This window comes from Ctenopharyngodon idella, chromosome 10, assembly GCF_019924925.1.
Source record: "Ctenopharyngodon idella isolate HZGC_01 chromosome 10, HZGC01, whole genome shotgun sequence".
Classification (NCBI taxonomy): domain Eukaryota; kingdom Metazoa; phylum Chordata; class Actinopteri; order Cypriniformes; family Xenocyprididae; genus Ctenopharyngodon; species Ctenopharyngodon idella.
Window position 1 is genome coordinate 21047127 of NC_067229.1, and position 26400 is coordinate 21073526.

At 35.9% G+C, this 26400-nt stretch overlaps 2 protein-coding genes and 2 non-coding genes across 9 annotated transcripts; 3 read left to right on the forward strand and 1 right to left on the reverse strand.

Moving 5' to 3' along the window:
- Positions 1-331: 331 nt before the first annotated feature.
- ncl (nucleolin) lies at positions 332-10433 on the forward strand. Of its 6 annotated transcripts, none has more exons than XM_051909158.1 (17): positions 332-499; positions 2047-2139; positions 2212-2335; positions 2442-2573; positions 5380-5499; positions 5622-5753; positions 5842-5964; positions 6120-6209; positions 6393-6516; positions 6642-6778; positions 6965-7091; positions 7176-7306; positions 7431-7569; positions 8587-8729; positions 8905-9031; positions 9275-9543; positions 9820-10433. In XM_051909158.1, the coding sequence occupies exons 1-17, from the start codon at positions 482-484 to the stop codon at positions 9873-9875; spliced, it is 2085 nt and encodes a 694-aa protein (XP_051765118.1). In that variant the 5' UTR covers positions 332-481; the 3' UTR covers positions 9876-10433. The 6 variants fall into 6 exon arrangements, with proteins under 6 accessions (XP_051765118.1, XP_051765119.1, XP_051765121.1 ...); XM_051909159.1 differs by having other exon boundaries at positions 5845-5964; XM_051909161.1 differs by having other exon boundaries at positions 2442-2549.
- Positions 6251-6322, forward strand: LOC127521991 (small nucleolar RNA SNORD82). The gene has a single exon (XR_007932506.1). It is a non-coding gene; the product is annotated as a small nucleolar RNA SNORD82 (small nucleolar RNA).
- On the forward strand, positions 9067-9201 carry LOC127521983 (small nucleolar RNA SNORA75). The gene has a single exon (XR_007932498.1). It is a non-coding gene; the product is annotated as a small nucleolar RNA SNORA75 (small nucleolar RNA).
- Positions 10434-21373: 10940 nt separating the features above from the next.
- b3gnt7 (UDP-GlcNAc:betaGal beta-1,3-N-acetylglucosaminyltransferase 7) lies at positions 21374-25539 on the reverse strand. The gene is made up of 2 exons (XM_051910958.1): positions 25313-25539; positions 21374-23563 (listed from the first exon to the last, which is right to left on the reverse strand). Coding segments are annotated over exons 1-2 (1233 nt in total). The 5' UTR covers positions 25315-25539; the 3' UTR covers positions 21374-22332.
- Between the last annotated feature and the right edge of the window lie 861 nt (positions 25540-26400).

Below are 26400 nucleotides of genomic sequence, written 5' to 3' on the forward strand. Positions count from 1 at the left end.
AAGAACTGTCGGTTTTGATATACAGACATGAGAGGTCTGTTTTTATTTATATATATTTAATCTATTATTTATATAGAATTATATAAATTATTTATAATATAAGGCTATATAATATATAATTTAATATTAATCTTATAATTAGATAAGTCCATGTAAATGTAAATCTCATTCATTCATTCATTCATTCATATGCCAAGCACGCCAGGATGTTGTGAGCCACGATATGACATAATTACGTCAAGACGTAATTTAAAAGAATCACTGAATCGCAACTAACTGTTCAAAAGAACCGATTCGCGGAAACGAGCCGGACCTCCAGTCTCTGCTACGAGAAACGTCATTGGGCGGAGTTTCACTAGACGTATTAAAGCGTATCCGAGCGCTCTTTTCTGTCCTGTAGAGAGAACCACGTGTGACTGAACGGTTATAACCTGCGCAACTCTCTCAGTTAAGAACTTTACAGTAAAAACAACATTCAGTCATGGTGAAGCTTGCCAAGGTAAGATATCTGCAAACATATTCTAACAATTTAATGTATCACTTAAAGTTTTAAAGGGGGTCAAAATGCGAATTTTATGTTTTTCATTTTATTGCCTGTAACGGGAAGGCCCACATGTGCGACACATGTATTTCGATCCTAAGTATTTATAGCGTTGTTATGTAAACTCCAAAATTGTAAATTTGTTTTTTTTAATGTTAAATAGTGACGTATAAAATGAGCTAATTTATCTGTAATATATTTTTGTTGTTGTCTTTTTTTCCCGTTCACGCGGGCTTATCACGCTTGTCCATTTAGTAGGCCTCAGCTGACATGCATTAAGAATATTTAAGTTTTACTTTGACACTTTTGTAGTGTTGTACAAAAAAAACAACCAGGGTTGGTTAGCGAGATTTGTGGCGCTTTTAGAGTGTCGTGGTTTTGCTTTAACTCGTATATCCGCCATGTGGACCGTGTAGCGACGTAGCCCGATGCTAAACGCCTCCATTTTGGTTCTTTGAAGTGAATGAGCAGACATTTAACACACTGCATTAAACTACATCGTGTTGTTAATGCATATTACACGATTTCCACGAGTATAATATGTGAGCATGACGCAATTATTGCTTGAACAAGCATGTTATGCCAAAGACTTTAAATGTACTTTTCTGGGTAGCAAGCATGTGGGTTTTCCACGTGTAACGTGAACCCCACGTGGGGTTGTACACGCGTTGTTTCACGCGCAGTGCTTTGATTTTTGAATCGTCCTTTCGAGACCCAGACTTTAACTTTTTTTTTTTTTTTTTTTGGGTTTTGTTTTGGTTTTTTTTTTTTTTTTCATTTTGGCTGTGTATTATGCGTTGTAAAACGCACACAAGCATTTGTAATAACCAAAACGAATGCCTCGTGGCTTTTGAATTATCCACCAAATCTCCACAAAAATGTTTTGGCAATTTTGTTGTGTTGTATGCGTTTCAGTTAAAATAAATTGTTTTTGACCAATATAAGTTTTATTATTTTCATTGATTTCCATTGTTCAGTTAAATGTTAGTAATCATAAAGCATGTCTAATTATTTGGAGTCATGAAACTTCTTACAATTAAGTTTAACAATGGTTTTTTTTTTTTTTTTTTTAAGGCCCTATGAAGTGTTATTTCTCAATTTCCCCTGTTTTCTTTTATTCGGTTTTTTTTTTCTCTGTTCAATTTTAATGGTTTAATAATCAAAGCATGTGTAATCAATTTTATTCATAAATTAACAACTACACACTTTGACAATTTCTGAAAAAAAAATAGTGTCAATCAAGTGAAGGCAACAAATTAATTTAAAACCCTTTATAATGTAATCAAATGTATATTCTACTTAAGTCAAACAAATATTTTTAATATTTTAATATTACTTTTGAGGTACATTCTACTCTACAACAGGAATAAATTTGTCACAATTTCCTTAAGTTAACCTGAACTTTTATTTTGGGGTGTCGTTTTGAAGACTTGAAACATTTCATCCAAAATTTGCCAAAAACTTAATTTTTATGACTAAATTCTGCAATTTCTGTCTGTTTGCAGGCAACTAAAAAAACGCCTTTGAAGAAAAAGGCACCTCCACCTCCCAAAGAAGTGGAAGAGGAATCCAATGAGGAGGACACTGATGATGAAGAGGTGAGGAGTTGATTAAATGGGTCATTCTGCAAATAAAGAAGTTGTTGCATATTTAAACTAGTTAAATTTCAGCAGGCACCACCGGTCAAAGCTGCAGCAAAGAAGAATGCAGCTCCAGTAAAGGCAGTAAAAAATGGAAAAGCCGCCGCCAAACAGGAGGATGATGATGATGATGACGACGACGATGAAGAATCTGGTAAGCAGATTTTTTTTTCTTTTTTTTTTCCCCATGATGGTTTTCTTAATGCAATACTCTTAATCTGAAGGTTAAAATCTAATTTGTATCTTTCTCTTCCCAATAGAAGAGGAAGCTCCTCCTCCAAAGAAGACCATGCCTGCTAAAGCAGCACCCACTGCCAAGGCAACCCCTGCCAAGAAAGCAGCACCTGCTGAGGAGTCTAGTGATGATGGTATGAAAACTCTGAGGCAGAATAGTATGTTAATCTATTTTCATTTTGATGAACCAATATCAAATCATAAATCCCAAGAATGTGTTTTTTATTTTTTTTTTTATTTATTTTTTTTTTTTTGTCGACGTTTGCGTGAACAATACTTGTAGCGCACCATCCAGTAGCATAGCTAACAAGCTTTGTGTTACTTTTGATATGAATTAGTCTCAGGTTTCTAAATTCATAATTATCTTTGTGGTGCGCTATAGCACCTAAGCTCAAGCTGCACGTGAACCGATCATCTCTTCCTCTTTATTACTGGTTATAGCACCAAATAAACATGAATATCTGGGGGGTATTCCAGAAAGCATGGTTAACTTACCGTCCCATATACCCTGAACTCTCGGTTGATTAACCCAAACCTTGCTTACTTGAGGTATGCTGGTTCCAAAAAGGCGTCCGGGTGTAAGTTCAGCCAACCCAGAGTATCCCTGCGTTCCATTCGGAAGGGCTCATCCCTATGCCCTAATCCCTTCAAAGGGTTTACTCTCTGGAGTGAGAATTTCAAAGGATTGAAGGGTGTAGGGGTCACAAACTTTTTTTTTTTTTTTTTTTTTCCTCCTCGAACGCACTTCTGCATCATCTTAACGAGACAATCAGGGAGGAGTAGATTGTCCAAGCTGCGCCTAAATCCCGGGATACACTGCACGATTTTTGCCATCCTTTAAGATCATTACAAATCACACTGCGACATGGATCCATTGAACTTGGGCACGACATGCGTGTAAACTGTACGATGATGACACCTATTGACTCGTAGGCTATGATGCAAGTTTCTATAGAAGAATATAACGTCATCAGCATACGCTAGTAAACAAAAATACCATGTTGAATCACACTTTGGCAGTTGTAGATTTTGTGTGCTGAAAATAAAAAGGAAGTGGCAAAATAAGAAGGGGAAAAGAACTTGAGGTAAGTGGGTTTTAAGTTTTAGTGCCGTGTCGCATTGATTTCATGTCGCGTTTTTATTGGCTGGTCAGTAGACGTAGGTCGTAGCACCAAACGCACTGTGCGTTGATCATGCTGAATTTCTGACACTGTCAGAAAATGATTGTAGGCTATCTTTGGTCGCAAAACCAGGAAAACGGCCAGCTTTGAACCTCTCTCACTGTACAACATAAGGCCACGATCACAGAAATCATCACGATTGTTTCACGATGGCAATCTTTCGTCTGGGACAGCCAAAAATCATGCAGTGTATCCTGGGCTTAAAATGTTTACTTTTTTTTTTTTTTTTGGTTTATCTCTCCATATTATATATTGTCTATGTATTTTAAACATTTGAATGGACCGATAAAGGGAGCTGTAAAGTGTTTTTGTTGAAGTACGGTGTCGTTTTGACCATAATGTACCAAATCTAACTTAATATTACAGTAATAGAGAGATACTAGGCTTTACATACATTTATAGGTAAAATTGAACTCCGAACCTCCTGTACCCATTCTGTGACGCCAAACAACTTCCCTGTGCAAAGGATCATGGGGGCCCGAAGTGTCCATCAGTTGTACCCTTTGAAATCATTCCGAAGGGCCACTTGAAGGCAGCTTTTTTTTTTTTTTTTTTTTTTTTTTTTTAAATCCTTAAATTATAATTGAATATTTAAAGATGGAGGCAATTTTATGTTTAGTTTTCTCCCTCCTGCTGTACCGAACCGTGACTTCAATACCGAGGTATGTACTGAACCGGAATCAATTATTCTGCTTATACTGCGGTTAAAACACCTCAAGGCTCTATTCCGATGTTGTATTTCAAGATATTTGTCAGATTTCTGTCCTTAAAACACTCTTGTGTGTGGGACTAATTTCTTACGCATCTCATCCCAAGCCTCCGTTGCTAATTCTAAAACAATTTCAGAACTAGTAACGAAGGCTTGAGTCTTGATAGCAGTATAATACCGTTGATACAGTTAACGCAGAGAGAGAGAGAGAAAATAAGCAGCATATGTGAATTAGCCTACCTGATCTGGGGTGCGTTTCCCAAAAGCATCGTTAGCCAACTATGGTCGTAAGTCCCATTGAACTCTTGGTAACAATGGAACTTGCGACCATAGTTCGCTTTGGGAAACGCACCCCTGTGCGTCTCTAACGGCAGCATTGTCTCTACCAATAGCGAAACTAAGTTCATCTCAAGAACCACACCGTTATTACCTCACTGGCAAGTCATGTATCTTAAGTTGCTAGACCAAATTCGTCAGAGCAGGCGCTGACCAAACGTTTGTGCGAGTGTGTCCGTACTAGACGGTAAGTTATGTGTGTATGTTTGAAAGCGAGAGTAAGCGCTTTCAGGACACAATGTATTTTGTGGCACAACACAATTTGTCATTTTCATCCTATTTACTATATTTATTTGCTTGGTCTGTGTCGTTGTGTGTTTTTGGTTCTTTTGCGGTTGTAGGCTGTAAGGACCTATTGAAATAACTGAAAACATTTTGCAAAGTGATAAAGAACTGCAATGCGGTCAAGACCTGCTAGAACTACTTTAGCCATGTGTTTCCCTGAAAATCAGATTCGAGCATTCAACATCCCCGTAGTATAAATCTGTTAATTAAAACACATCTGAAAGTGGAGGTTATCCGCTTGCTTACTCTTGAACATACCCCGGTTTGTCATACAAGCTGCTTTCTGGAATACCCCCAGAAAGAGTGTCGGAAGATGTGGTACAATTTACCGAAACGAGTATCTGTAGTTAACAAGAACAATGAACTCTACAGGGGAGAAAAACAACTTTGCTGTCCAAAGTGCTTCACAATTTAATTTCTAACAATTCTATTTTCATTTCCTGTCTTGTATAGATGAATCGGAAGAAGAGGCACCACCACCCAAGAAGGGTGCACCTGCAAAAGCCACACCGGCGAAGAAAGCCACTCCTGCGAAGAAAGCTGCTTCTGCTGAGGAGTCAGACAGCGATGATGGTATGAAATATTCTAATTATACACCAAAGACTGCCTACCGTCATATTTAAATCAAGTCATTATTTTCACTGGGAGCATGCCTTTTTGTGTAAATGACTGTCTAAACTTGCGTTCCTTTGTAGATGAATCTGAAGAGGAAGAAGCTCCACCTCCTAAAAAGGCTGCAGCCGCTAAACCTGCAGGCAAAGTGCTTGCCGCAAAAGCACCCGCAGCCAAAGAGGAATCGGATGATGACGATGATGATGACGATGATGGTATGTCTTTTTTTTTTTTTCTTTTTTTTTAAAGATATTTATTTTTACACGTCTCAAATGTGATATTTATCGGCTATTATACATTCAGAAGAAGAGGAAATGGACACGACTCCTGCGCCCAAAGCCTCTGCCAAAAAGGCAGGAATGGTGAAAGCAAAAGAGGAATCTGAAGATGACGACGACGACGATGACGACGACGACGAGGAACAAGGTAGGACCATAAAGCTGTTTTTGTACCATTTAATTTATACTTTCATGGCTTTGTATTTTTGGAGCTTGGCAGACTTAGTTGCCGACCCTGCAAATGCTTGTTTTTGACAAGTTTTTTTTTTATAAAGTTAACGTGTTCTGGGTTTTGTGCTCCAGAAACCCCTGTCACTCCAGGGAAGAGGAAGGCAGAGACTAAAAAAGAGAAGGGAACACCACCAGCTAAGAAAGTTAAAACTGATGGCGAGGGTGAGACTTGCATTCTATATACTTTATTTCTTGTGCATTTAACTACATATGATGATCAAAAGGGACTTAATACTGATGTATGTGATGTCACCTTTTTGTGAATTCTGATGCTGTTTAAGGGGGGAAAAAAGGTGGATTTCTTTGTCATGGTATGGTAATCTTACCTTGGTTTTAAATTTTCAGGTTTCAGTGTCTTTTTGGGCAACTTGAACCAAAATAAAGACTTTGATGAACTTAAATCTGCAATCTCCAAGTTCTTCTCAAAGGAAGGCCTTGAAATTCAGGACGTGCGACTTGGTGGGACCAAGTAAGGAGGTTTTTTTTTTTTTTTTATTTTATTTTTTTTTTTTTTTTTATAAATTTTATTTTAGTCAAATTTGTTATGTGAAACATTGTGGACTCTTGAATGAAGCTTCCTACTTTCTTTTGAAGGAAATTTGGCTACGTTGACTTTTCATCAGAAGAAGAGTTGCAGAAGGCTTTAGAGCTCAATGGCAAGAAGCTGATGGGTCTGCCGCTGAAACTCGACAGGGCGAGAAGCAAGGAGAACTCCCAGGAAAACAAAAAGGGTAAGGACCTACAGCTGCCACTTTGAACGTTAAGCCGACAATGTCTAGAAATGATGACAGCTTATCACTTACCTGAACTCCTATGTGGAAATTAAGATGGTCAAGTACTGATCTGGATCCATCACTATGTTGTATGTTAACACTGAGCTTGCAGAAGCCAACGTTTTATCGTTTTTCTTCCCTCAGAGAGAGATTCACGCACTTTGTTTGTAAAGAACCTTCCGTACTCCATAACACAAGATGAACTGAGGGAAGTCTTTGACCAGGCTGTTGATATTAGAGTACCAATGGGCAACAACGGTTCTAGCCGAGGGTAAGACTAATCCATGACTGTTCGCGTTCTAACGCATATTGTTTCAAACAAATGGTTCACTGACGTCCTCCGCTTCGGCAACAGAATCGCCTACGTTGAGTTCAAGACAGAGGAAATTGCTGAGAAGATGCTGGAGGAGGCACAAGGAGCAGATGTTCAGGGCCGTTCTATCATGGTTGACTTCACAGGAGAAAAGAGTCGGCAGGGCGGGAGATGTGAGTAATGATGCAATCTAGGTGTCTCTGTTCCTGCAGTTTGGCTCTAGACTAAATCTGTTTTAGTTCTCATCTGTCCTAGTTTTGTGTTATCATGAATGCTAAGAGCACTCTTGTTTTCTAGCCCATTCAGCCCCTAGTTCTACAAGCAAAGTCCTTGTCGTGAACAATCTATCATTCAACGCAACTGAAGATTCCCTCCAGAGTGTGTTTGAGAAGGCAGTGTCCATCAGAATACCACAGAACAACGGCAGGGCGAAGGGGTACGCCAGTTGCTTCATTAATGTCATTAAGGATGTGTAGGCATATATTGACTATATGTATCAAAGTACTGACTGTGATACTTAGTTGGTACTGAAATTTTAAAAATGTGACCCTTTGAGCGCTGTTGAGCAGATTCGTAAACACCTGATTGGCCGTTGTTCACGTGCTCATTGGATATGAATGTGATTGGCTGCAATGTTCAACGCATGGGAGCGTATGAAAGCACACGGAAGTGTTTGAAAAGTTGAATTTGAAAGCAAGATAAATTAAAAGGAGTGAGCAAAGATGAGCATAACCGATGTCCCCTGCATATGCAGATTGATATTTAGAATTTTTTTTTTTTTTTTTTTTTTTTTTTTCCCCTTCACACGAACATTTAGGTATTTAATAGAATAAAACGCCTATAACAATGTGAACTAGGTAGTTTCGCTGATTACCTTTTAAAAGTCCATAGATATACCATCAGTTCATACTGCTGTTAACACTTTATATGCTAGACTTCCATTTCTTTAGCTGCTGTAGGTAAAAAATTAGTATAACAAAGTATAACTAGCAAATGAAACCACTTACACTGTAAAACAGTGGGTTTACGATTAAAAGTTCAAATATTGTAAAATACCAGTTTGCAATGTCAAGCAGCATACATAAGGCTTCTTTCCTTTGTTTTTCCAATACACAAAAAAAAAAAAAAAGCGAGTGATACTGAAAGCCAGACAAATTCAACTTAATGGCTGCTACCACTCTTACAATGAATATGGTGGATTGGTTGGCCAGTTTTCTTCGCAGTGCTAAGAACATTAAGTAAAATGTTGTATTGATGCATGCAGGTTTTCATGTTGGTCTGAATAGACTCATTAGCAACCGTTCATTCAAGTAAAATGTTTATTGCATCAAATATTGGACCAGATATGTTGTAGTGAACAGGCCATAAAGTTGGATGCACATTTTGGGTGTTTTTGCCCACTTATTGGACTGGTGTAATGTCTTGTGTTGGGGGTTTTTTTTTTTTCTCCTAGATTTGCATTTTTGGAGTTTGAGAGCATGGAGGATGCCAAGGAGGCACTGGAGAATTGTAACAACACAGACATTGAAGGCAGAAGCATCAGATTAGAGTACAGTCAGAACGAGAGAGAGCGAGGCGGTGGAAGAGGAAACTCTGGTTTGTAGATTGCTTTTGACTGAAGTTATATATATATATATATATATATATATATATATATATATATATATATATATATATATATATATATATATATATATATATATATATATATATATATATATAAATTAAGTGCCAACTTTTTTTTTTTTTCTTTTAAACCCACTCTATTTAGGACCTACAAAAACCCTGTTTGTCAAAGGTCTGTCAGAAGAGACCACAGATCAGACTCTGAAAGATTCTTTTGAAGGCGCCGTCGCTGCCAGAGTTGCCATGGACAGAGAAACCGGATCGTCAAAAGGGTACTATGTTTGATTCTCTCGCAAACCATGATTTTTGCTTCTCATGAGCTCCTCTCTGTCAGTTCAGTGGCGGTGTATGGATTCGCAAGAGAAGTAGATTCAAATTCACACTTAAACAGGTGTTTCCAGATGTTATATTGGAACATACCCATGTCTGATGTGAGACATTTTAAGCAGTTTAGATCTAGAAACTGCTGCTGTTTGTCCTCCTGAGTGTTTACCAAATACGGTTTCCTCCCTCAGTTTTGGTTTCGTAGACTTCGATAGTGAAGAAGACTGCAAGGCAGCCAAAGAAGCCATGGATGATGGAGAGATTGATGGAAGCAAGGTCACTCTGGACTATGCTAAGCCCAAGGGAGAGGGCGGCCGAGGGGGTGGTTTCGGAGGCAGAGGTGGTTTTGGAGGACGAGGTGGCGGACGGGGTGGTTTCGGTGGCCGAGGAGGCGGTAGAGGAGGCGGCTTCAGGGGAGGACGAGGAGGAAGGGGTGGTGGCTTCAGAGGAGGGAGAGGCGGTAGGTGTCATCTGATTTATTTGATTCAAAAACATCATTTGTAATGGAAAAATGCTATACTGTACTATTTAATGTTCTGAAGCACCAAAATGGCTTGTTGGCACCACCTACAATATTTCAAAGTTTCATGTATGAAATTCAGTAGTCTTGTGTAACTTCTCAAATTCAGCAGTGTGCTGGTCTGAATGTTTTAACATTACTAAATTTTTATGATGTAAAATTAAAAAGAAAAAATTCTTTTTTTTTTTTTTTTTTTTTTTTTTCTCTCTTCATCAGGTGGACGAGGTGGATTTGGGGACAGGCCACAAGGAAAGAAGACTAAGTTTGATTAAATCTGTAATTGAATGAACTGTTTTCATTGCTTAAGTCCACTTTGTCAGAGCATTTCTAGGACATTCCAGAAAGCATCAGTAACTGTACAGTGACTCCCAATCCCTCTGAGACGTCCCGACCATCCGCGTAAAAATTAAATGTGAATGTTGTAATTATGCTCTGCTGGTTTAGGTACATGTTGTACAAGTTTGTTTTTGACTTCTTTTGTTGGTGTGCGTTTCTCCACTCGTTAAACCTCCCCCTTTTTTTTTTTTTTTTTTTTTCTCCTTTTCCTTTTTTTTCTTTTAGTTTCCTTTTTAGGTGCAAGTTTAATGTGCAGTACCTTTTTAATGTGCAAAGCATATTGTAACGTATACATAAGTTTGTTGCCTATTTAGTAGTATTTAGATGTAAATCTATAAGAAAGGTTTGAATAATGAAGACAGGCAACAGCTCTGTGAGGATGTCAAATTTATGTATGCATTAAATTTGGCTTGTGACTTAAGGATTTTTCTTTTTCCAGTTCATATTTTTCATAATGTAAAGAACCATTTTGATTAAATGTGGTTTTTAAACTATTTGGTTTGTCGTGATTTGAAGGTATTATTCAACAGTTGTGTGTGTGGTGCAAATAAGAAATACTACAAACTGATATCACTTTAAATCTTTTCCTAAATTTAATGTATTCAAGACCAAACCGGTGACAAATTTTCCTAATCTGTCAATCGGGCGAGTTTCCCAAAAGCATCGTTAGCCATCTAACATCGTAAGTTCTGTCGTTACTAAAATAGTTAAACGATTTGGTGTTTCCCGAAACCATAGTTCAAACAAACGTTCGCAAACTCCTGACCTTTAGGTGAGAATTCAGTATTCATAAGATTAATATAAAAAGCTGTTAATAAGCGGGCATGGCTGACTTGTTTTGATTTTAACGTTGTTAGCGTTATTTCCACCGAATTGAACATACTTATTAATTTTATTCTAAAAACAACTTGCATAACGCTACTAACATTAGCTACCATTTTGCCAATGAATACAACTTTAGTTGAGCTCTACGATACTATATTGTCAAGATGTTCTGTGCAATTTCATAATGACAGGGTTTGAAACGAATACCTGTAAAATGCAGGAGGAACTGTGGAGGGTAACTATGTCAGATCACTAGGCAATTTGGCAGGTTGTTTCACAGGTTATGTCTTGTAGCCCATTCCAGCCTTGTGAAGGTCTACAATCTTATCCCTGATGTCCTTTAACAGCTCTTTGGTCTTGCCCATGGTGGTGAAGAGGTTAGAATGGGAGATACAGATTCTGTGGACTGGTTTCTTTTATACTCGTAACAAGATGACATTAGGAGTACTTAAAGTGACAGGACTAATCTGTGTTCCACTTGGACACAACCAATCTGTGGGAGCCAGAATTCTTGTTGGTTGGTAGGGGATCAAATACTTATTTCACTCACTGAAATGCAAATCAATTTAAAACATTTATATAATGTGTTTTTCTGGATTTTTTGGTTGATATTCTGTCTCTATCCGTTTAAAATAAACCTACCATAAAAATTATAGACCATTTCTTTAAGTGGTCGAACTTACAAAATCAGCAGGGGATCAAATAATGACTTTCCCCACTGTGTGTGTGTATATGTATGTATGTATGTATGTATATATATATATATATATATATATATATAAATGAATGAATGAAGCGTTTGGTTCCAAAACGCGATAAACGCCATTTTTTTTTTTTTTTTGAGTTTCCGCCAAAATCAGTAGCCTATTTGGTCGGTATTCAAAAGTCATTCATTAATTTTGTGCAAAATGTGATATCCGTCGTGTTATTCTGTCATGTTTTGTCCCAAATATCTAGCATGCTAAATATCTGGAGCTGTCGGCCGACTTCATATCCTGTGGTGTCACGTGTCGCGACGCAAGCCAATGAAATATACACTGATGTCTATGGAAGCAGCAATAACAATCCATTCAAATATAATTTGCTGACGTTTTTTGTCTTTTTGTGTATGCTTCGCTCATGTTTCCATTTCTCCTCGAGATGGTGCGGGAGCCTCAACAGCGCAACGTTGTTATCGGCTACATTATCCATCTTATTCCTACGCCCCATGACGCTTTGCGCGAATTATGGGTGTAACTTCCATCAAAGAGTATAGAACCCAAGAGGCGACACTTTGATACTTTTTGGGTAACAGCCACTAGATGGCGCTCCGGTAGCGCAGCTGCCATTATGGGGTGAAAACACTAACTGGACCATAGAATCCTTCACATCTTACGCACACAAAATCGGCGAATTTCACTGCCAAATCAGAAGCGCAAAAGAACAGTTTTTTAAATTAAGTCACCAGTAAATTGTATGGCTCCCACAGTAAATGTTGTATTGTCTTATATATGTTTTATTTGACCAGTTGTGGAATCCAACCATTCAACCATCTGAGGTAACGTAGTTAGCCTACTTTATTGAGTATTTCCATTTTATGCAACTTTACACATTTATTAATAGTAAATTAATAATTAATAAATGTAAGATCATCATGTTTGCAGCGAACAATATATTTCAGACCTAGTGGAGTAATAATAGTATAGGTCTGAATTGAAATATATTGTACGTTTTAATGGATCACGCTACAAACATAGCGATCTTATAATACATGATGCATTGCTGTGTCCATTATCGCATAATTCCCACTTTTGGACACTTTTGCTTTAACGGACATTAGACAACACTGCAAAATCAAGCTGTTATATTCATATATTTATTGTCCAACATTCCCAATTTTTCTGATGCATGTCCTTAATTTAATTTCATATGTTGGTATTAATTCACTGTTTATAATGCTAATACTTGAACTTCAAAGAATTTTAACCCAAACTGACTGAGTTTCTAGAGAGCAAAGGTTTTGTGAAAAAAGTGGAAGACTAAACACAAAGTGTGTAAAATAAACTGTTAAAATGATTTGATGATCACTAGTGATAGTATTTTACTCTGTGTTGTCATCATTCAGGTTGGATTTCAGCTTTAATGTACGTTCCTTTTTTTTTAACAAAGCAGCTGATATTACCATAGAAACTAGTGGACTGCCGACTCGCTTTCACCCCAAAATGGCGGAAACGCAGGGCTGCTGCTGGGCGCCGGTGTTGCAATGGAACCTTCTATTAAGTGTCGCTTCTTGTTAGTGTATATTCTTTGCTTCCGTTAAGCTGTAAACAGTCAGTGAAAGGCTCGCTCTATGAACGCAGTAATACGTTTTTTTTAAACTGGGTACAATGAGATGACATTTTTCTACTCACCCTTCAACCAACGAACATGAAAAGGACAGTGTAAAAGCATCAACAAGGTACTTTCAACAGGCCATGAAAAAGCGCGATTCTTTCCGCAGCAATAACGGACGGGTTAAATATAACTAGTGATATATATCTGTATTATGTAATATACGTTGCCTTAATAAAAAAAATGTTCATTAACTTCAGCATTGCGTGATACTATTTCAAAGTGATTTCCATAATTTTTAGATAATAAATTGTATACCTGTGAAAACAAACCTGGAAAGAGACGCGAGGCTTTGAGGAGAAAAAAAATCTTGTTATAACATATTACGTTAAAATACCAAGCGTTACATTATTCTCATGATGTCTGAAAATAAAACATAAAAGAAAAATTGACAGCTCATTCAGTCAAACTGACGGATAAGCTTTATTTGTAGGGCAACCTTATTTGAAACGATTCATTTCAGTCTTTTTAAATGGAAGTTCCCCAAACCGGAAGTGCAACCCATAATTCGAAACGCAGTAGGCTAGTCAGGAATAAGGTAGATACAGCCTATTATTATCCACTATGGATCGCCACTTAAACTAAATGTAATAAATTCAGTCACTCTCGCGTTTTTTTTTTTTTTTTTTGGTACTGACGTTTTAATCAGGTCCTACACTTATCCCGGACTAATTGACAAGCGTTAGTGTCGAGCCCTTACATGTTAAACCAGCGCTAAAATCCTGATTTATAATCGAGACGTTGTCTGACAAAATCACCATACACGTAATATAAAGACATTTGCTGTGATTTTGGCTATATGTACACGTAAAATGATCACTCAGATTAGAAGCAATATTTTATTTGTTCTCTGACATCCTCAACTGAATGCGCTGCTCCTCTCAGCCACTCACTGAACAGAGCAGACACAGGTACGCCTGCGGCAGGAAAGCAAGACCTCGTGCTCATGCGGCAGTACCAGGGAGTCTCGGAAGCTAGATCAGGTCAACAAATATCCAGCAGGGGCTGGCGCAAAATGCGCTTTCTTGGAAAAAAGTCGCAAAAGGGGTCTGAAAAGTCGCCAAGTTGGCAACACTGATTCAACCTTCCGTCTCCATGCCCCAGCCCGCCGCTGTCCAAAACGGCGTTACGACAATTTTGCACCGGCCGGAGGCAATTACCAAACTGGTTCCGTGTGTGTATCACACCAATGTAGATATTTTGCGACAGCAAATCAAAGTTATTAATTATAAAGGCTATATTCAATATAAACTGGTATTATTTTCCTTCAAAACTATCTAAAAAAAGTAATGCCTGTAGGAATAAAATTTAATGCTTTTTAATGCCATTTAAGGCCGTAATTTTCGCAAAATCCATTTAATGACTTTTAATGCTTTTTAATGCCCCGCGGGTACCCTATTTTAGAGTGTAACTTCACCCTTTAACTGACATCTCTATAAAAAGAATAAAATGAATAAATCTGTCAAAAGGAGATGAGAGAGCAATCTTACAGCTCTACTGTCCCATTCCCATGTCCATATGTAATTTTTTTTTTTTTTTTTCATTCTATTTTTTTTTTATTTATTTATTTATTTTTTTTCATTTAACTTTTTGATACACTGCCCTGCTGGGGTAACTTAATGGCTGCACTTTGTTCTGCACTATGTTCCACCACTTTAAGACAAATGGATTTGTTGTTTGTTGTTTTTTCATATTCAAGAGATTATAAGCTAGATGAAGCCTTTTTGGGTTCACATTGAATGTTCTTGGACGTTTATACATAATAAATCTGTTTATGAATAAAGATTGATCTGTTGAAAGCAGTTATTTTGAGTTAGATGCCAAATGTTCTCCTCCTATTTAAATTTTACATCGAGGGGGTGCACACAACATATTTCAAGAAAAAGAAGAAAAAAAAAAAAACCTGTGGAAAATAAATGCAGAACATGTTCTCATAGGACACTCTTAACACGACTATATGCATGAAACCATTCAGAAAAAAATTGGGCACAAATGGGTTAAATTTAGACGAATTGAGCACCTGCGCATTTCTGGCTTACTTCAACACAACCATCACTAAGCAACAAGTAAAGGCGCGTTGGTTTGAAGGGACCAAGAAACATTATAATGTGTAAAATAGAAAGAACAACATCGCAGCAGTGAACAGACCCTGGCCAGATATAAACACTGGTTTTGTAGCAGCGATCAAAATGAGTAAATGACCTTTGAAACTAATGTTACACTTCAGATAAAGATTGCATTACATTGTTATGCCAGTAGGTAGCGACCAGTGACTTTTAAAATGTTTTTACTTTTTAAATAGAGATTCGTTCAAAAACTTTGGACAAGTCTTCATTCATTAATTTCAAACGATTTTTTACACAATGAATCCATTAAAAAAAAAAAAAATCCAGATTATCCAGATATTAACAAAGTCCCTTTAAGACAAGTCATTTCACTCGGCGGCCATCTTTGAAACGCTTCTCGGGCATTCAAGTGCAGCTCCTATCTCTTTGAATGGAGAAACATCAAATTCTCCAAAGCAGTTTGCCAAGCTTTCGTATTTGAAATCACCAATTAAATCTGACAACTGTCTCATAAATGTTGTTTCTAAATGCTCAAATCATGACAAAAAACGGTATTTTTTCAGGCTGGATCAAGCTAATTCGCATGCGCGTCTCATGTGTCTCATTTCGGAGGCGCGCGTCTGACTGTTTCTATAGGAACCGAAGCTTCTAAGGGCTGCGACTTACGCGCCATACTGCGCATTGCACTTTCTCCCATTCAAAACAATACGAGTGACGCGTCTTGTGTTATTCATAAATTAAAGGGATAGTTCACCCAAAAATGAAAATTATCTCATGATTTACTCACCCTCAAGCCAGGTGACTATCTTCTTTCAGACGAACACAATCAGAGATATATTTAAAAATATTCTTAGTCCGCCAAGGTTTATAATGGTTGTGAATGGGGGGCCGCATTTTGAAGCCAAAAATATCCATCCATAAAAAAAATAAAAACAATAAAAAAGTCCATACGACTCCAGTGGGTTAATAAAGGCTTTTTTAAGCGAAGCGATGCGTTTTTCTAAGAAAAATATCCATATTTAAAACTTATAAATTCAAATAACTAGCTTCTGGTGGACAACAGTACGTAGAATGCGCAAGTCAACTAGCGCCAAATGAGTAATCTTTTGACGCGACGTATGACGCAGCAGGATGTAGTATTGTAAGCTTACACACCTCTCGCGGTTCAAACAAATAGGGCTGTGCAACACATTTAAGCTCCTCTTATATAGAAATCCTCTGAAATTTCTCATTAAAAACACACATTTCTCGTTTTAGATTTATAATCTGTGACTAGTAATTTCTTTTGCTTTATCCTCTGCGCCTCCGCGTTCCTCATTACGTTGTGCGTCAGGTCAAAGGATACTCTTTTGCCGCAAATCGTTTTGCGCAGTATGCGTACTGTCGTCCGCCAAAAGCTAGTTATTTGAATTTATAAACTTTTAAATATGGATATTTTTCTGACAAAAATGTATCGCTTCACTTCAGAAGGCCTTTACTAACCATCTGGAGTCGTATGGATTAGGCTACTTTTTAAAAAAAAAAATTTTATGGATGGATGCATTATTTTTGACTTCAAAATCGTGCCCCCCATTCACTGCTATTATAAACATTGGAGGAGCAAGAATATTTTTAAATATATCTCTGATTGTGTTCATCTGAAAGAAGATAGTCATATACACCTAGGATGACTTGAGGGTGAGTAAATCATGGGATAATTTAAATTTTTGGGTGAACTATCCCTTTAAGTTTTAAAAAAATATATAATAGCCTATATTTGGCATCTAACTTATAAGCACTGTTTCTAATATTAAAATGTACAATCTTAAAGACTAGGATGAAATCTTTATGCACATTATCAAGGCTTTGGGACAATCATGATGCCTTATAATCCAGGATTCTGGAATGTTTTCAAAAATAAGCAAGCTTATGGTGACCGGGAGGGGACATGCTCGGTTCACTTATAGTTTTGTCTTGGCAACGACATATAAACTCGAGGGAACGTGATATGTCGTGGCCACGAGATATTAATTCGTGGGAACGTGGCCTCGAGATCATATGGTGAGGAAACGAAATATTTTTCTCGTGGCCACGACTTCATTATGTTGAGGGAACGACATCTATTTGTGTAAACAACCTGCGCGACCTATAGCAACCTGGAATTATCAGAAATGGATAGGCCTATAATAGTATTTATTTTTAATTAAGAAATAATTATATTTACATATTGCAAATTATATTATATTGCATGCTTATTAAAACCAAGTTATTTTTCCTTCGTTGAGCAATATAGGGTTTTTTGCTAATTTAACATCTTATCCATATTACAAATGTAGATTGTGAATGAGACAAACGCGAACTTTAAAATTAAGAGCACTTATTTTGTGCAATATTTAGTTATCTAAAATGTGTATATCCTTTGACAGAGCTGCCAGTAGGATGTAGAACGAACACGAGAGGGCGCTAATGCTTCTGTTGCTCGAAGCACGGAAGGAAATTTTTGTCTATGGGGAATTCGGTAGGCTACATCGCTAGTTATTTTTTACTTTTAGTGACAAGTTTAAAAACTAGTTGACACAGTCTTTTACTGAAAAATATACCTTTTATAAAGAAGTTTAACAACATTGTATCGGTTGAATTACCCATAATCACCTGCTGTAATGCCAGATGGCCAGGTGATGGCGGACTCCTCAAGAAAGAAGATCACAAAGAGAAAAGCATTTAAAAAAAGGACACATTGAACGTTTAAAGAAAATAGGGTTTGTTATCGTCCCTGTACCTTGAACGAAACTTATTTCCCCACAGATTCTGTTTTTTTTGTTGATTTACTTATGGCAGCGTCTGCTGATAAAATGATGGTCTGGTTTTCAAGCACTAAACATGTTATTGTTCGTGCTTGTGCCGTTTTTCTTTAAATCATTTGTATATTTGACTTTTAAAAAGGGTTTTTTCAGTATGTCTTGTACAAGCAGCTTTGAACTCATAAATAAGCCCCGCGGAAAGTGCGGATGGCCACAGAGGCCTTCTCTTAGCATCGTTATGAAATAAGTTTGTTGGAGGGTTTTGTAGAAACTCTCTGTGAAGAGCTTACAGCATTTCGACCTCAGCACTCTTCATTTACTCTCAGAAAACAGTCGGTGATCACAGCTGGGTATCAAAGCCTTTGAACTGGGGTTTTGTTCAACAGAAGATCCAACCAGATCTATCGTACTGAAGTCTATGGTTCACACAGTCATTCAAATGAATAAAATTAAAAATATCTAATAAAAAAAAAAGATACATACTACCTTTCAAACATTTGGGTTCAGTAAGATGTTTTTAAAGAAATGAATACTTTTATTCAGCAAGGATGCATTAAATTTAAAATGGCAGGATTTTAAAACAATTCAAAAATGTCCATTTCCACAGAAATATTAAGTAGCTGTTTCAGCATAAGAAATGTTTCTTGAGCAGCAAATCAGCATATTAGAATGATTTCTGAAGGATTATGTGACACTGAAGACTGGAGTAATGATGCTGAAAATTCAGCTTTGATCACAGGAATAAATTACATTTTAACATATTCAGAAAAATATATATAAATAAATAAATAAATTGTAATAATATTTCATAATATTACTGTTTTTATTGTATTGAATCTATTAATAAATATTAAAAAAGATGAATATCTGGCATATGAATGAAAATGTGCACAGCAAAAAAACAAAAACAAAATCATGAGGAACTAGAAAAGTCATAGAAATGTATGTCAAAAGGTGAGAACTGCAAGTTTATAATTCACAATTCTGACTTTTTTCCCCCCAGAACTGTGAGATATAAACTCATAATTGCGAGGGAAAAACGTCACTATATGGCCAAATATGTGAACACTTGAAAGCCACATGCATATCTGCTCAATGAGTATTTTATTTCAGAACCAGTGGCATTAATAGGGAGATGCTCCTTCGTAATGTCACAGTCTGTTTAGTTTCAGTTTCTGTTCATAAGGACTTCAGTTTGTTTTCATTTGTCACATGTTCCTTTTACATTGGTTTACTTACATTGGTTTACAAAGTGAGATTAAATACATAAAGGCCCGGTTTCACAGACAAGGTTTAGACTAATCCAGGATTTGGCCTTAATTCAATTAGTGCATTTAAGTAGCTTTTATTAACGTACCCTAGGGAAGAAAAAAAAAACATACTGGTGTGAATGATGAGACAAAACAATGGCACTGACATATTTTAAATTATGTCAGTGCAAGTTCCTTTCAGTTAACTTTAGAGTAGCACAGCTGATTAGATCTCTTTAGATTGAGGTATGAAAGCTGCACTGCTTCATTCATTGTGCTTACGAATTCTCAGTCATGTGACATGGCTTTGTGATGTCAGGCATAACTTGATCTCAGTTTACAGAATCACCATTCATAGGTATGTTACTGTAGTCAAATAAAGGGTTGCTGAACCCTCTGGTGTCACATGTCAAGATGTCTATCTTTCTGTATAGCAGTTTATATACTGACGGTTTTATGTTTATTTTTCATTTTTGTCCTTTTGTGTGTGTTTTTCAACCGTATTTTGACTTTTTAACTAGCACAATGAACAAGAAATCCTACACCATTTTTACTGGGTGTACCAACTAGGGCTGCACGATATTGGAAAAAACTCACATTGCAAAATTTTTTTTTTTTCCTGCGATATATATTTTGATATGAAAAAAAAATTCAACAGATGACTTGAATAGCTCTATTTGGAAAGAATTAATAATTCTAGGATGATTGGTATGATTTTGTAGGTGAGTGAATATGCATAGAAAATAATGAACAAATTACAAGAATAGATAAATATAATAGAACAAAGATACAAATGAAATAAATAAATAAATGTTTTATATATTTTAGGTAAGTCTGACAGTATTCTGGTACAGAAATTGAATAATCAATTGTAAAATAACACTGCATAGTCTTCACTGTATAAATTAAATATAATCTGTGTTAAAACTACAAAAGTGATTTTTCTCTTTGTCTTTTGTTGTTTGATTAACATTCATGACAGAAAGCAGCAGAGGCTTCTGTCACTTTAAGACCGAACGCACAGCGCGGATCCAAAATACTGTTACACATCCGTTTTTCTTGTATAATCATAAGCCATAATCAATTGTGTTTACGAAGATAGGCGATCTTTTAAGTGCATTTTGACATTTTTTTTTTTTTTGCATGTATGTGTCCGTTCAGGCACAAATAGGCGCGGAAGAGAACGGCATGCGGTGTTCACGTGCATCTGCGCAGCTCTACTTGTGTGTGCGCACATAAAACAGCCGCACGTGCAGAATTGAGTTCCGTTTCGCTCAAATGGTTTAAAAATCGCTTGAATGTTTAAACTGACAGGACCATTGTATGGTGGTCAAACTTTGCAATTAATCAGAGAATCAACCTGCGTTTTGAACCGTGGTGTCTGGTCCGTATGGATTAACGATCCCTATACTAAACATCGCACATCCTGCGATGAGACTATCGCAAATGCGCACATCGCGATTTCGATGCTAAAATGATATATCGTGCCGCCCTAGTACCAACCCAAATGCAAATACAGTGAACTTTAATTTTTTTTTTTTCTTGAATATCTTAGTATTCAAGAAAATCTAGTATTTGACTTGTATCTGCTTGAACACTGTTTAGTAGCGTACATCTTCATTTTAGGAAAATAATATCAAGATTATTGATATTATAGAGACTATTGTGGAATTTGTTTCAAAGGGTTAGAAGGTGGAAATGTTGTGAATACATTAAACATATTGTAAATTTCATAAATGAACTATTTCAGATATGAACTATATGATATATTGTTATATTTCAAATATATATTGTGTATTTTATGTATGCAATATTATGAAATATATACTATTATATTTTAAATATATATTTGAATTGTGTTGAAATTTTTACATTAGAAAAACTGAAAAACTCACAAAAGACAACATATTGTACATTTAAATACAAAAATTATATGTACTTCTATGTTACATCATTTCTAATATTTCAATTAAATACATAAGTATATGTGAAACTTTGAAATTTTGAAAAAGATCTTGATGAAATGCAATTAAATACAAATACATAAAGAAAAAATAAAAATAAACTAATGCTCATTTTAAAACTTTTTAAGAAGACTAAAAATGTTTACTTTTGACACTTCAAAAAAGATACAAACACTTCGTTTTTCTTTTTGAATAAATGTTTATTTACAAATAATAATCCATTTTCACCTTAGTTTGTTCATTCTTTTTTACAGACCATGTAGTGTTTTGCGTAACCTTCAAGTACAATTAAATTTCATACACCAGAATCCGCCCCCTCTGATTCAAGGAGGTATTTCATAAATTAAGACAACATGTACATGTACCAGACAGTTTGCTGTTTCACAGTTTTAAAGTAAACCCTCTACCAAATGCATCTCAAGGCTATGGGCAAATCAAACAATGCCAGTGTGTAAAGCAGAAAAGAACAAGCTTTAAATGATGTAACCTCTTGAAGAGCAACTATCATTAAAATATATGTACATTATGTAATGTAATTTTAGTACATCATTGCAGCAAAAATAACATGGTCTTATTTATTGAATGCACTCTGAAAGCATATTAAGGTAGCATTCATCCACAGAGGGGCAGACTAAAACAAAAATGGTGAGGTAGAGACTAGTTTCCTTCTATGTATGACAAATGACTTAAAGTGTTTGTTCACTCAAAAATGAAAATTCTGCCTTAATTTACACACCTTGTGTCTTTTTTGTAAATACATTAAATGTCAGTGGAGTCCAGAATATTAGACCACTTTGACTTTCACTGCATAAACCACAATATTTTTGAGTTCCACAGAAGAAAGAACGTCCAACAGGTTTGGAACAAAATGAGGGTGTGTAAATGATTTTAATTGTTGGGTGACAAAAAAAAAAAAAAAAAAGAACCCTTTACACATTATTCACATTGTACAAACTACATACTATGTCATTTGGTACATAACTTAAATTAAAATATTGTCCAGAAATCTCCTCAAAAAAGGAGTACATTGTCTTTGAGTAACCTCAAAGTTCTCTCTGCAGATCCTTCATTTTATTTCCTTCAATTATGAATAAATTCTGAGATCTTTCAGATTTAGAAACAGCAGCAACGTCTTAGACTATAAGAATTCCATTTTCTGCGAACAGATCAAGTCACTGTTGACCAGTTTCCACATGTTTTTTAGATCCGGCGGAAGCAATTTATGAACCACTATCATGCTCTTAAAGAAACACGGCTCCCTGTTCAGTCGACTGGTTTTGTTCTTCACGAGCCCAAACGTTTTGAAAGCTTCGTGTTTTATTGGAGTTACTTGAAGCACCTCCAAACACATTCCAAGAAACACATCATCAATAGGATAAAGTTCCAGAGTTTCGCAAGCTTCGTAGAGTTTCCGTGCCAAAGGGCCATCCATCAGGAAACCACCTCCACCGGCATACGGTGGGTAGAGCGTCTTATTATACAAGGCTTGTGGGATGTAATACTTGTTCTGCTTTTTGCGAATGGGCTTGGCTTTGAAGAGAACGTCGCCAACAAAGAGGTCCTTCAAGTCTTTGCTGACTTCCAGATACTCCAAGATGTTGGGAACGCTGACAAACACGTCATCGTCGCCTTTGAAGATGTAACGGGTGCTTCCGCAGTAGATGGAGAACCATTTTAGGAAGTGGATCTCCTTGAGGGTAAGATTGAAAAAGCTATCCATGAAGTCCCATTGCAGGATATCTCCGTAAATGTAATCCTCATATTCCAGAAGCTTCTGATGGTTCACTCGTTCTTCTTCGTTGGACGACGTTCCGAGAAGGAAAAGAGTTTTGATTCTTTTTCCGTTGATCACTTGTTCTTTGCCCCAAGTTTGCCTTATGACCTCCCTCCGATCATACTGTGTTATTACTGACTTGATGACCATCAGCAAGTCTACGTCTCCAGCGCACTTCTCTGGATGATTCATGAGGATGGGAAAGTATCGGCAGTGCCTGTAAACCAGGAACTGCTTGAAGTTGGCTTCAAGACCCGTGAACCAGTCTGATGAAGAGAAGTTGAGGTTGATGCTGCAGTTGGAGGCGGTGACGTCCCAGGTTGTAGGCCTTTGCCTTTGGGTTGTTCTTGGACCTTCTGTGTTGGACTCCAATCTTACTAAACTACTCTTCCAGAAGTTTATAGTAACCAAGCCCTTTTTCTGCAGCTCGCCTTCCGCCATGAGCTCCATCCGTGTTTGCCTCTCGATCCTGTCTGTCTGGAAGTCTTGTAATGAGGTGATGTTTCCTCTGTGAACCACAGTAAGTGTGACTATAGCCAGGAAGAACATCAGGCTAATGCGCTTGTAAACTCTCCATCGTTCTCTTGTGGTCATCCTAGAGTCAAACACGAGAAAAGCAAGAAATGTGATCTCCTTCTACATCATGAACAAACGGCTTAAGCAATAGGCCTATTAAAAGCCTCAAAACATGAGCAAATTATAATGACTTCGATTCAAATGCAGCTTTACATCTAAACAATGGAAATTTTATCCTATATATGATCAGTGTTTGCCATTAAAACAACCACAGTTCTTGGCATAAACAAATGGGCTGCATTATAGGAAACATTTTTTTATTTTCTTTTACATGGAATAATTGTCTTTGTTTTTTCAAAGGGTTTCAGTCTTATTACAGATACTGATGATCTGACTGCAGAATGTTCATGGTGAAAATTCAATTGTATTCAGTTGTAAAAAAATATCTATAATCGCTAAAAAAAAAGTGTTGCATAACATTACATAATGTTTGGAGTCAAATGTGATCATTTGTTCAGTTATAAAAATGACAAAAACAATGTTTCAAGTTAAATCTGAGTATTTGAATTCAACTATGCCTGGAATGTGTAACATTAAAAATGAGTCAATTGTGTAATGTGTGTGTGTGTGTGTGTGTGTGTGTATATATATACACATTATATATACAGTCAAACCAGAATTTATTCGGACACCTTGAACATTTCATTTATTATTACAGTTTATTCACTATAGTTAAAAAAAATGGTAATAAAATATGACAAGATCTCAGAGTTAAACTGTGTCAGAAAAAAATTATCTTAATTATGTCAGATAAAACTTAAGCAAAACATGGTCAGGTCAAAGTGTCTGAATAATTATTGGTTCCAATTTTTTTTTTTTTTTTTTCAGTTTTACTGTTAGTCCACTGTATGAAGAATTTTTGGGTATAATATGTCACAGTTTACTTTATTTTGCTATCCCCACTTAAATGAACTATAGTGTCCTGCACCCACTAGTAAAAATATATCAAAAATGTCTGAATAATTTTTGGTTTGACTGTATACATACATACATAAATATATATAATGTTTAACATATTAGTGCATAAATCAAATAAGTTATTTGATTGTCACTATGTGACGTAACATGACAGCTTTCAATGAAGTGTATTTACATATATCATAATATTTTACAGTACTGAATGACAAACTGAATAAGGTGTGGATTTGAACATTGCAAACCACAGATGCTGTTGCTAACCCATATTCCATTATATCATAAATTTTATAATATATTAATATTGTTATTATTATACAATTTTTTTTATGTTTTGAACAGTCGCCAAGCTAGGTACATTTTGAGTTTCATGTAGGTAATATAAAGACTAATAAAATCGTTAATCTTTAACAAATTAACCAAACATCAACTCTTTAGTAAGTAGGCTACATGTTAATTATTATTACTCGGTACTTAAACGAATAATTAGCCTACACTGTAACAAGGACATCTTAATATAAAGTGTAACCAAATGAGTATTAACAAAACGGTAACATTTTACAATATGGTCTGATTTGTTAACATCATTCAATGCATTAGTTAACAAGAACTAACTATGAGCAATACAGATTTAAAGCATTTATTAATCTTTGTTAATGTTACTTAAATATAATTGGCCATCGTTTGTTCATGTTACTTCACAATGTATTAACTGATGTTAAAACATACAACTTTTATATATTTATGTAGAAGTAAATGATGAAATAATGTAGTCTAATGGTAACAAATGAAACCGTATTTTAAAGTGTTACCAACGACACAACAAACAAACACTTATCGAATATATACTCACATTTTGAGAGTTTGTCTTGTCTGTGTTTTATTTTGTATAAGATATGTGAAATAGGTCTTCTGCTCTTCAGATGAAATAGTCTCTTTAGACAATCCGGTGCATAGTTTCAATAAAGACTGAAAAGAAACGCGACAAAAGACGATAAAAAACTCCGAAGCACGGAGTTTCACATGAAGATGTGAAAGCACTACATCCTTGAAATGTCTGCCGGTTTCTTTTAAAGCGTGCATGCCTCAGATGAGGGCTAGAGGACTCCGCCCATCACACGCACACGCACACGCTCACGTTTACACCCAAAACCAGCAGAACCTTTCAGATTAAATTATTGTTGCTTTCACTTCAGGCACAACGGAGCTATATTGCCATTGAGATGACTGGAAATATATATAATATAATATATAACCTGAAAAAAAAAAAAAAAAAAAATATATATATATATATATATATATATATAGAGAGAGAGAGAGAGAGAGAGAATTCAGGTTGATTGGGACACTTTTTCCAATTTCTATTATACTCTATTATACTATAATAGTATAATATTCTATTATACTATTATACTCTATTATACTTCAGTCAACTCTCTTGTTGGGAGTCCTAAACAAAGAAATGCAAAAGTGGATTTTACATCTGATATATTTGTTTATACTCAATCTGAACCTTTGCAAATTTGACCCCAGCAGTCTGAAGTAAAACTATGAACATTTCTCTAATATCCACGTTGCTTAGGTCAGGATTTATGAATTGACGTATGTCAATAAATTACCAAAAGGTTGTGCGTCAAACACTCCTTCTCCACTGGAAGCTTGCTTTATGTGTGTGCAAATTTCAAATGTTTGAATCAACAGAAAGAATTAGGATAGGCTTACTCTGATGCAAAAACTTGCGTCATTTTTTGTGGCACATTGGAGTAACTTCGCCATTTTACATTTTCCCTCTATATAGTAATAAAGCAAAATAAAACAAGATTTATGTGTTCATCAAATGCCAAATCTGATAAAATAAAAAGTTTATTTATTTTACAAAATATTATTTTTTTTAATCTATAAATATATAACTATATAAATATTTAATAAAATAAAATACAT

What these genes read in the sequence shown, in the direction of transcription:
- ncl (XM_051909158.1), top strand. An exon ending in AGGACACTGATGATGAAGAG is followed by an intron (nt 2,140 to 2,211) that starts GTGAGGAGTTGA and finishes GTTAAATTTCAG; the next exon opens with CAGGCACCACCGGTCAAAGC. An exon ending in CGATGATGATGACGATGATG is followed by an intron (nt 5,754 to 5,841) that starts GTATGTCTTTTT and finishes TTATACATTCAG; the next exon opens with AAGAAGAGGAAATGGACACG.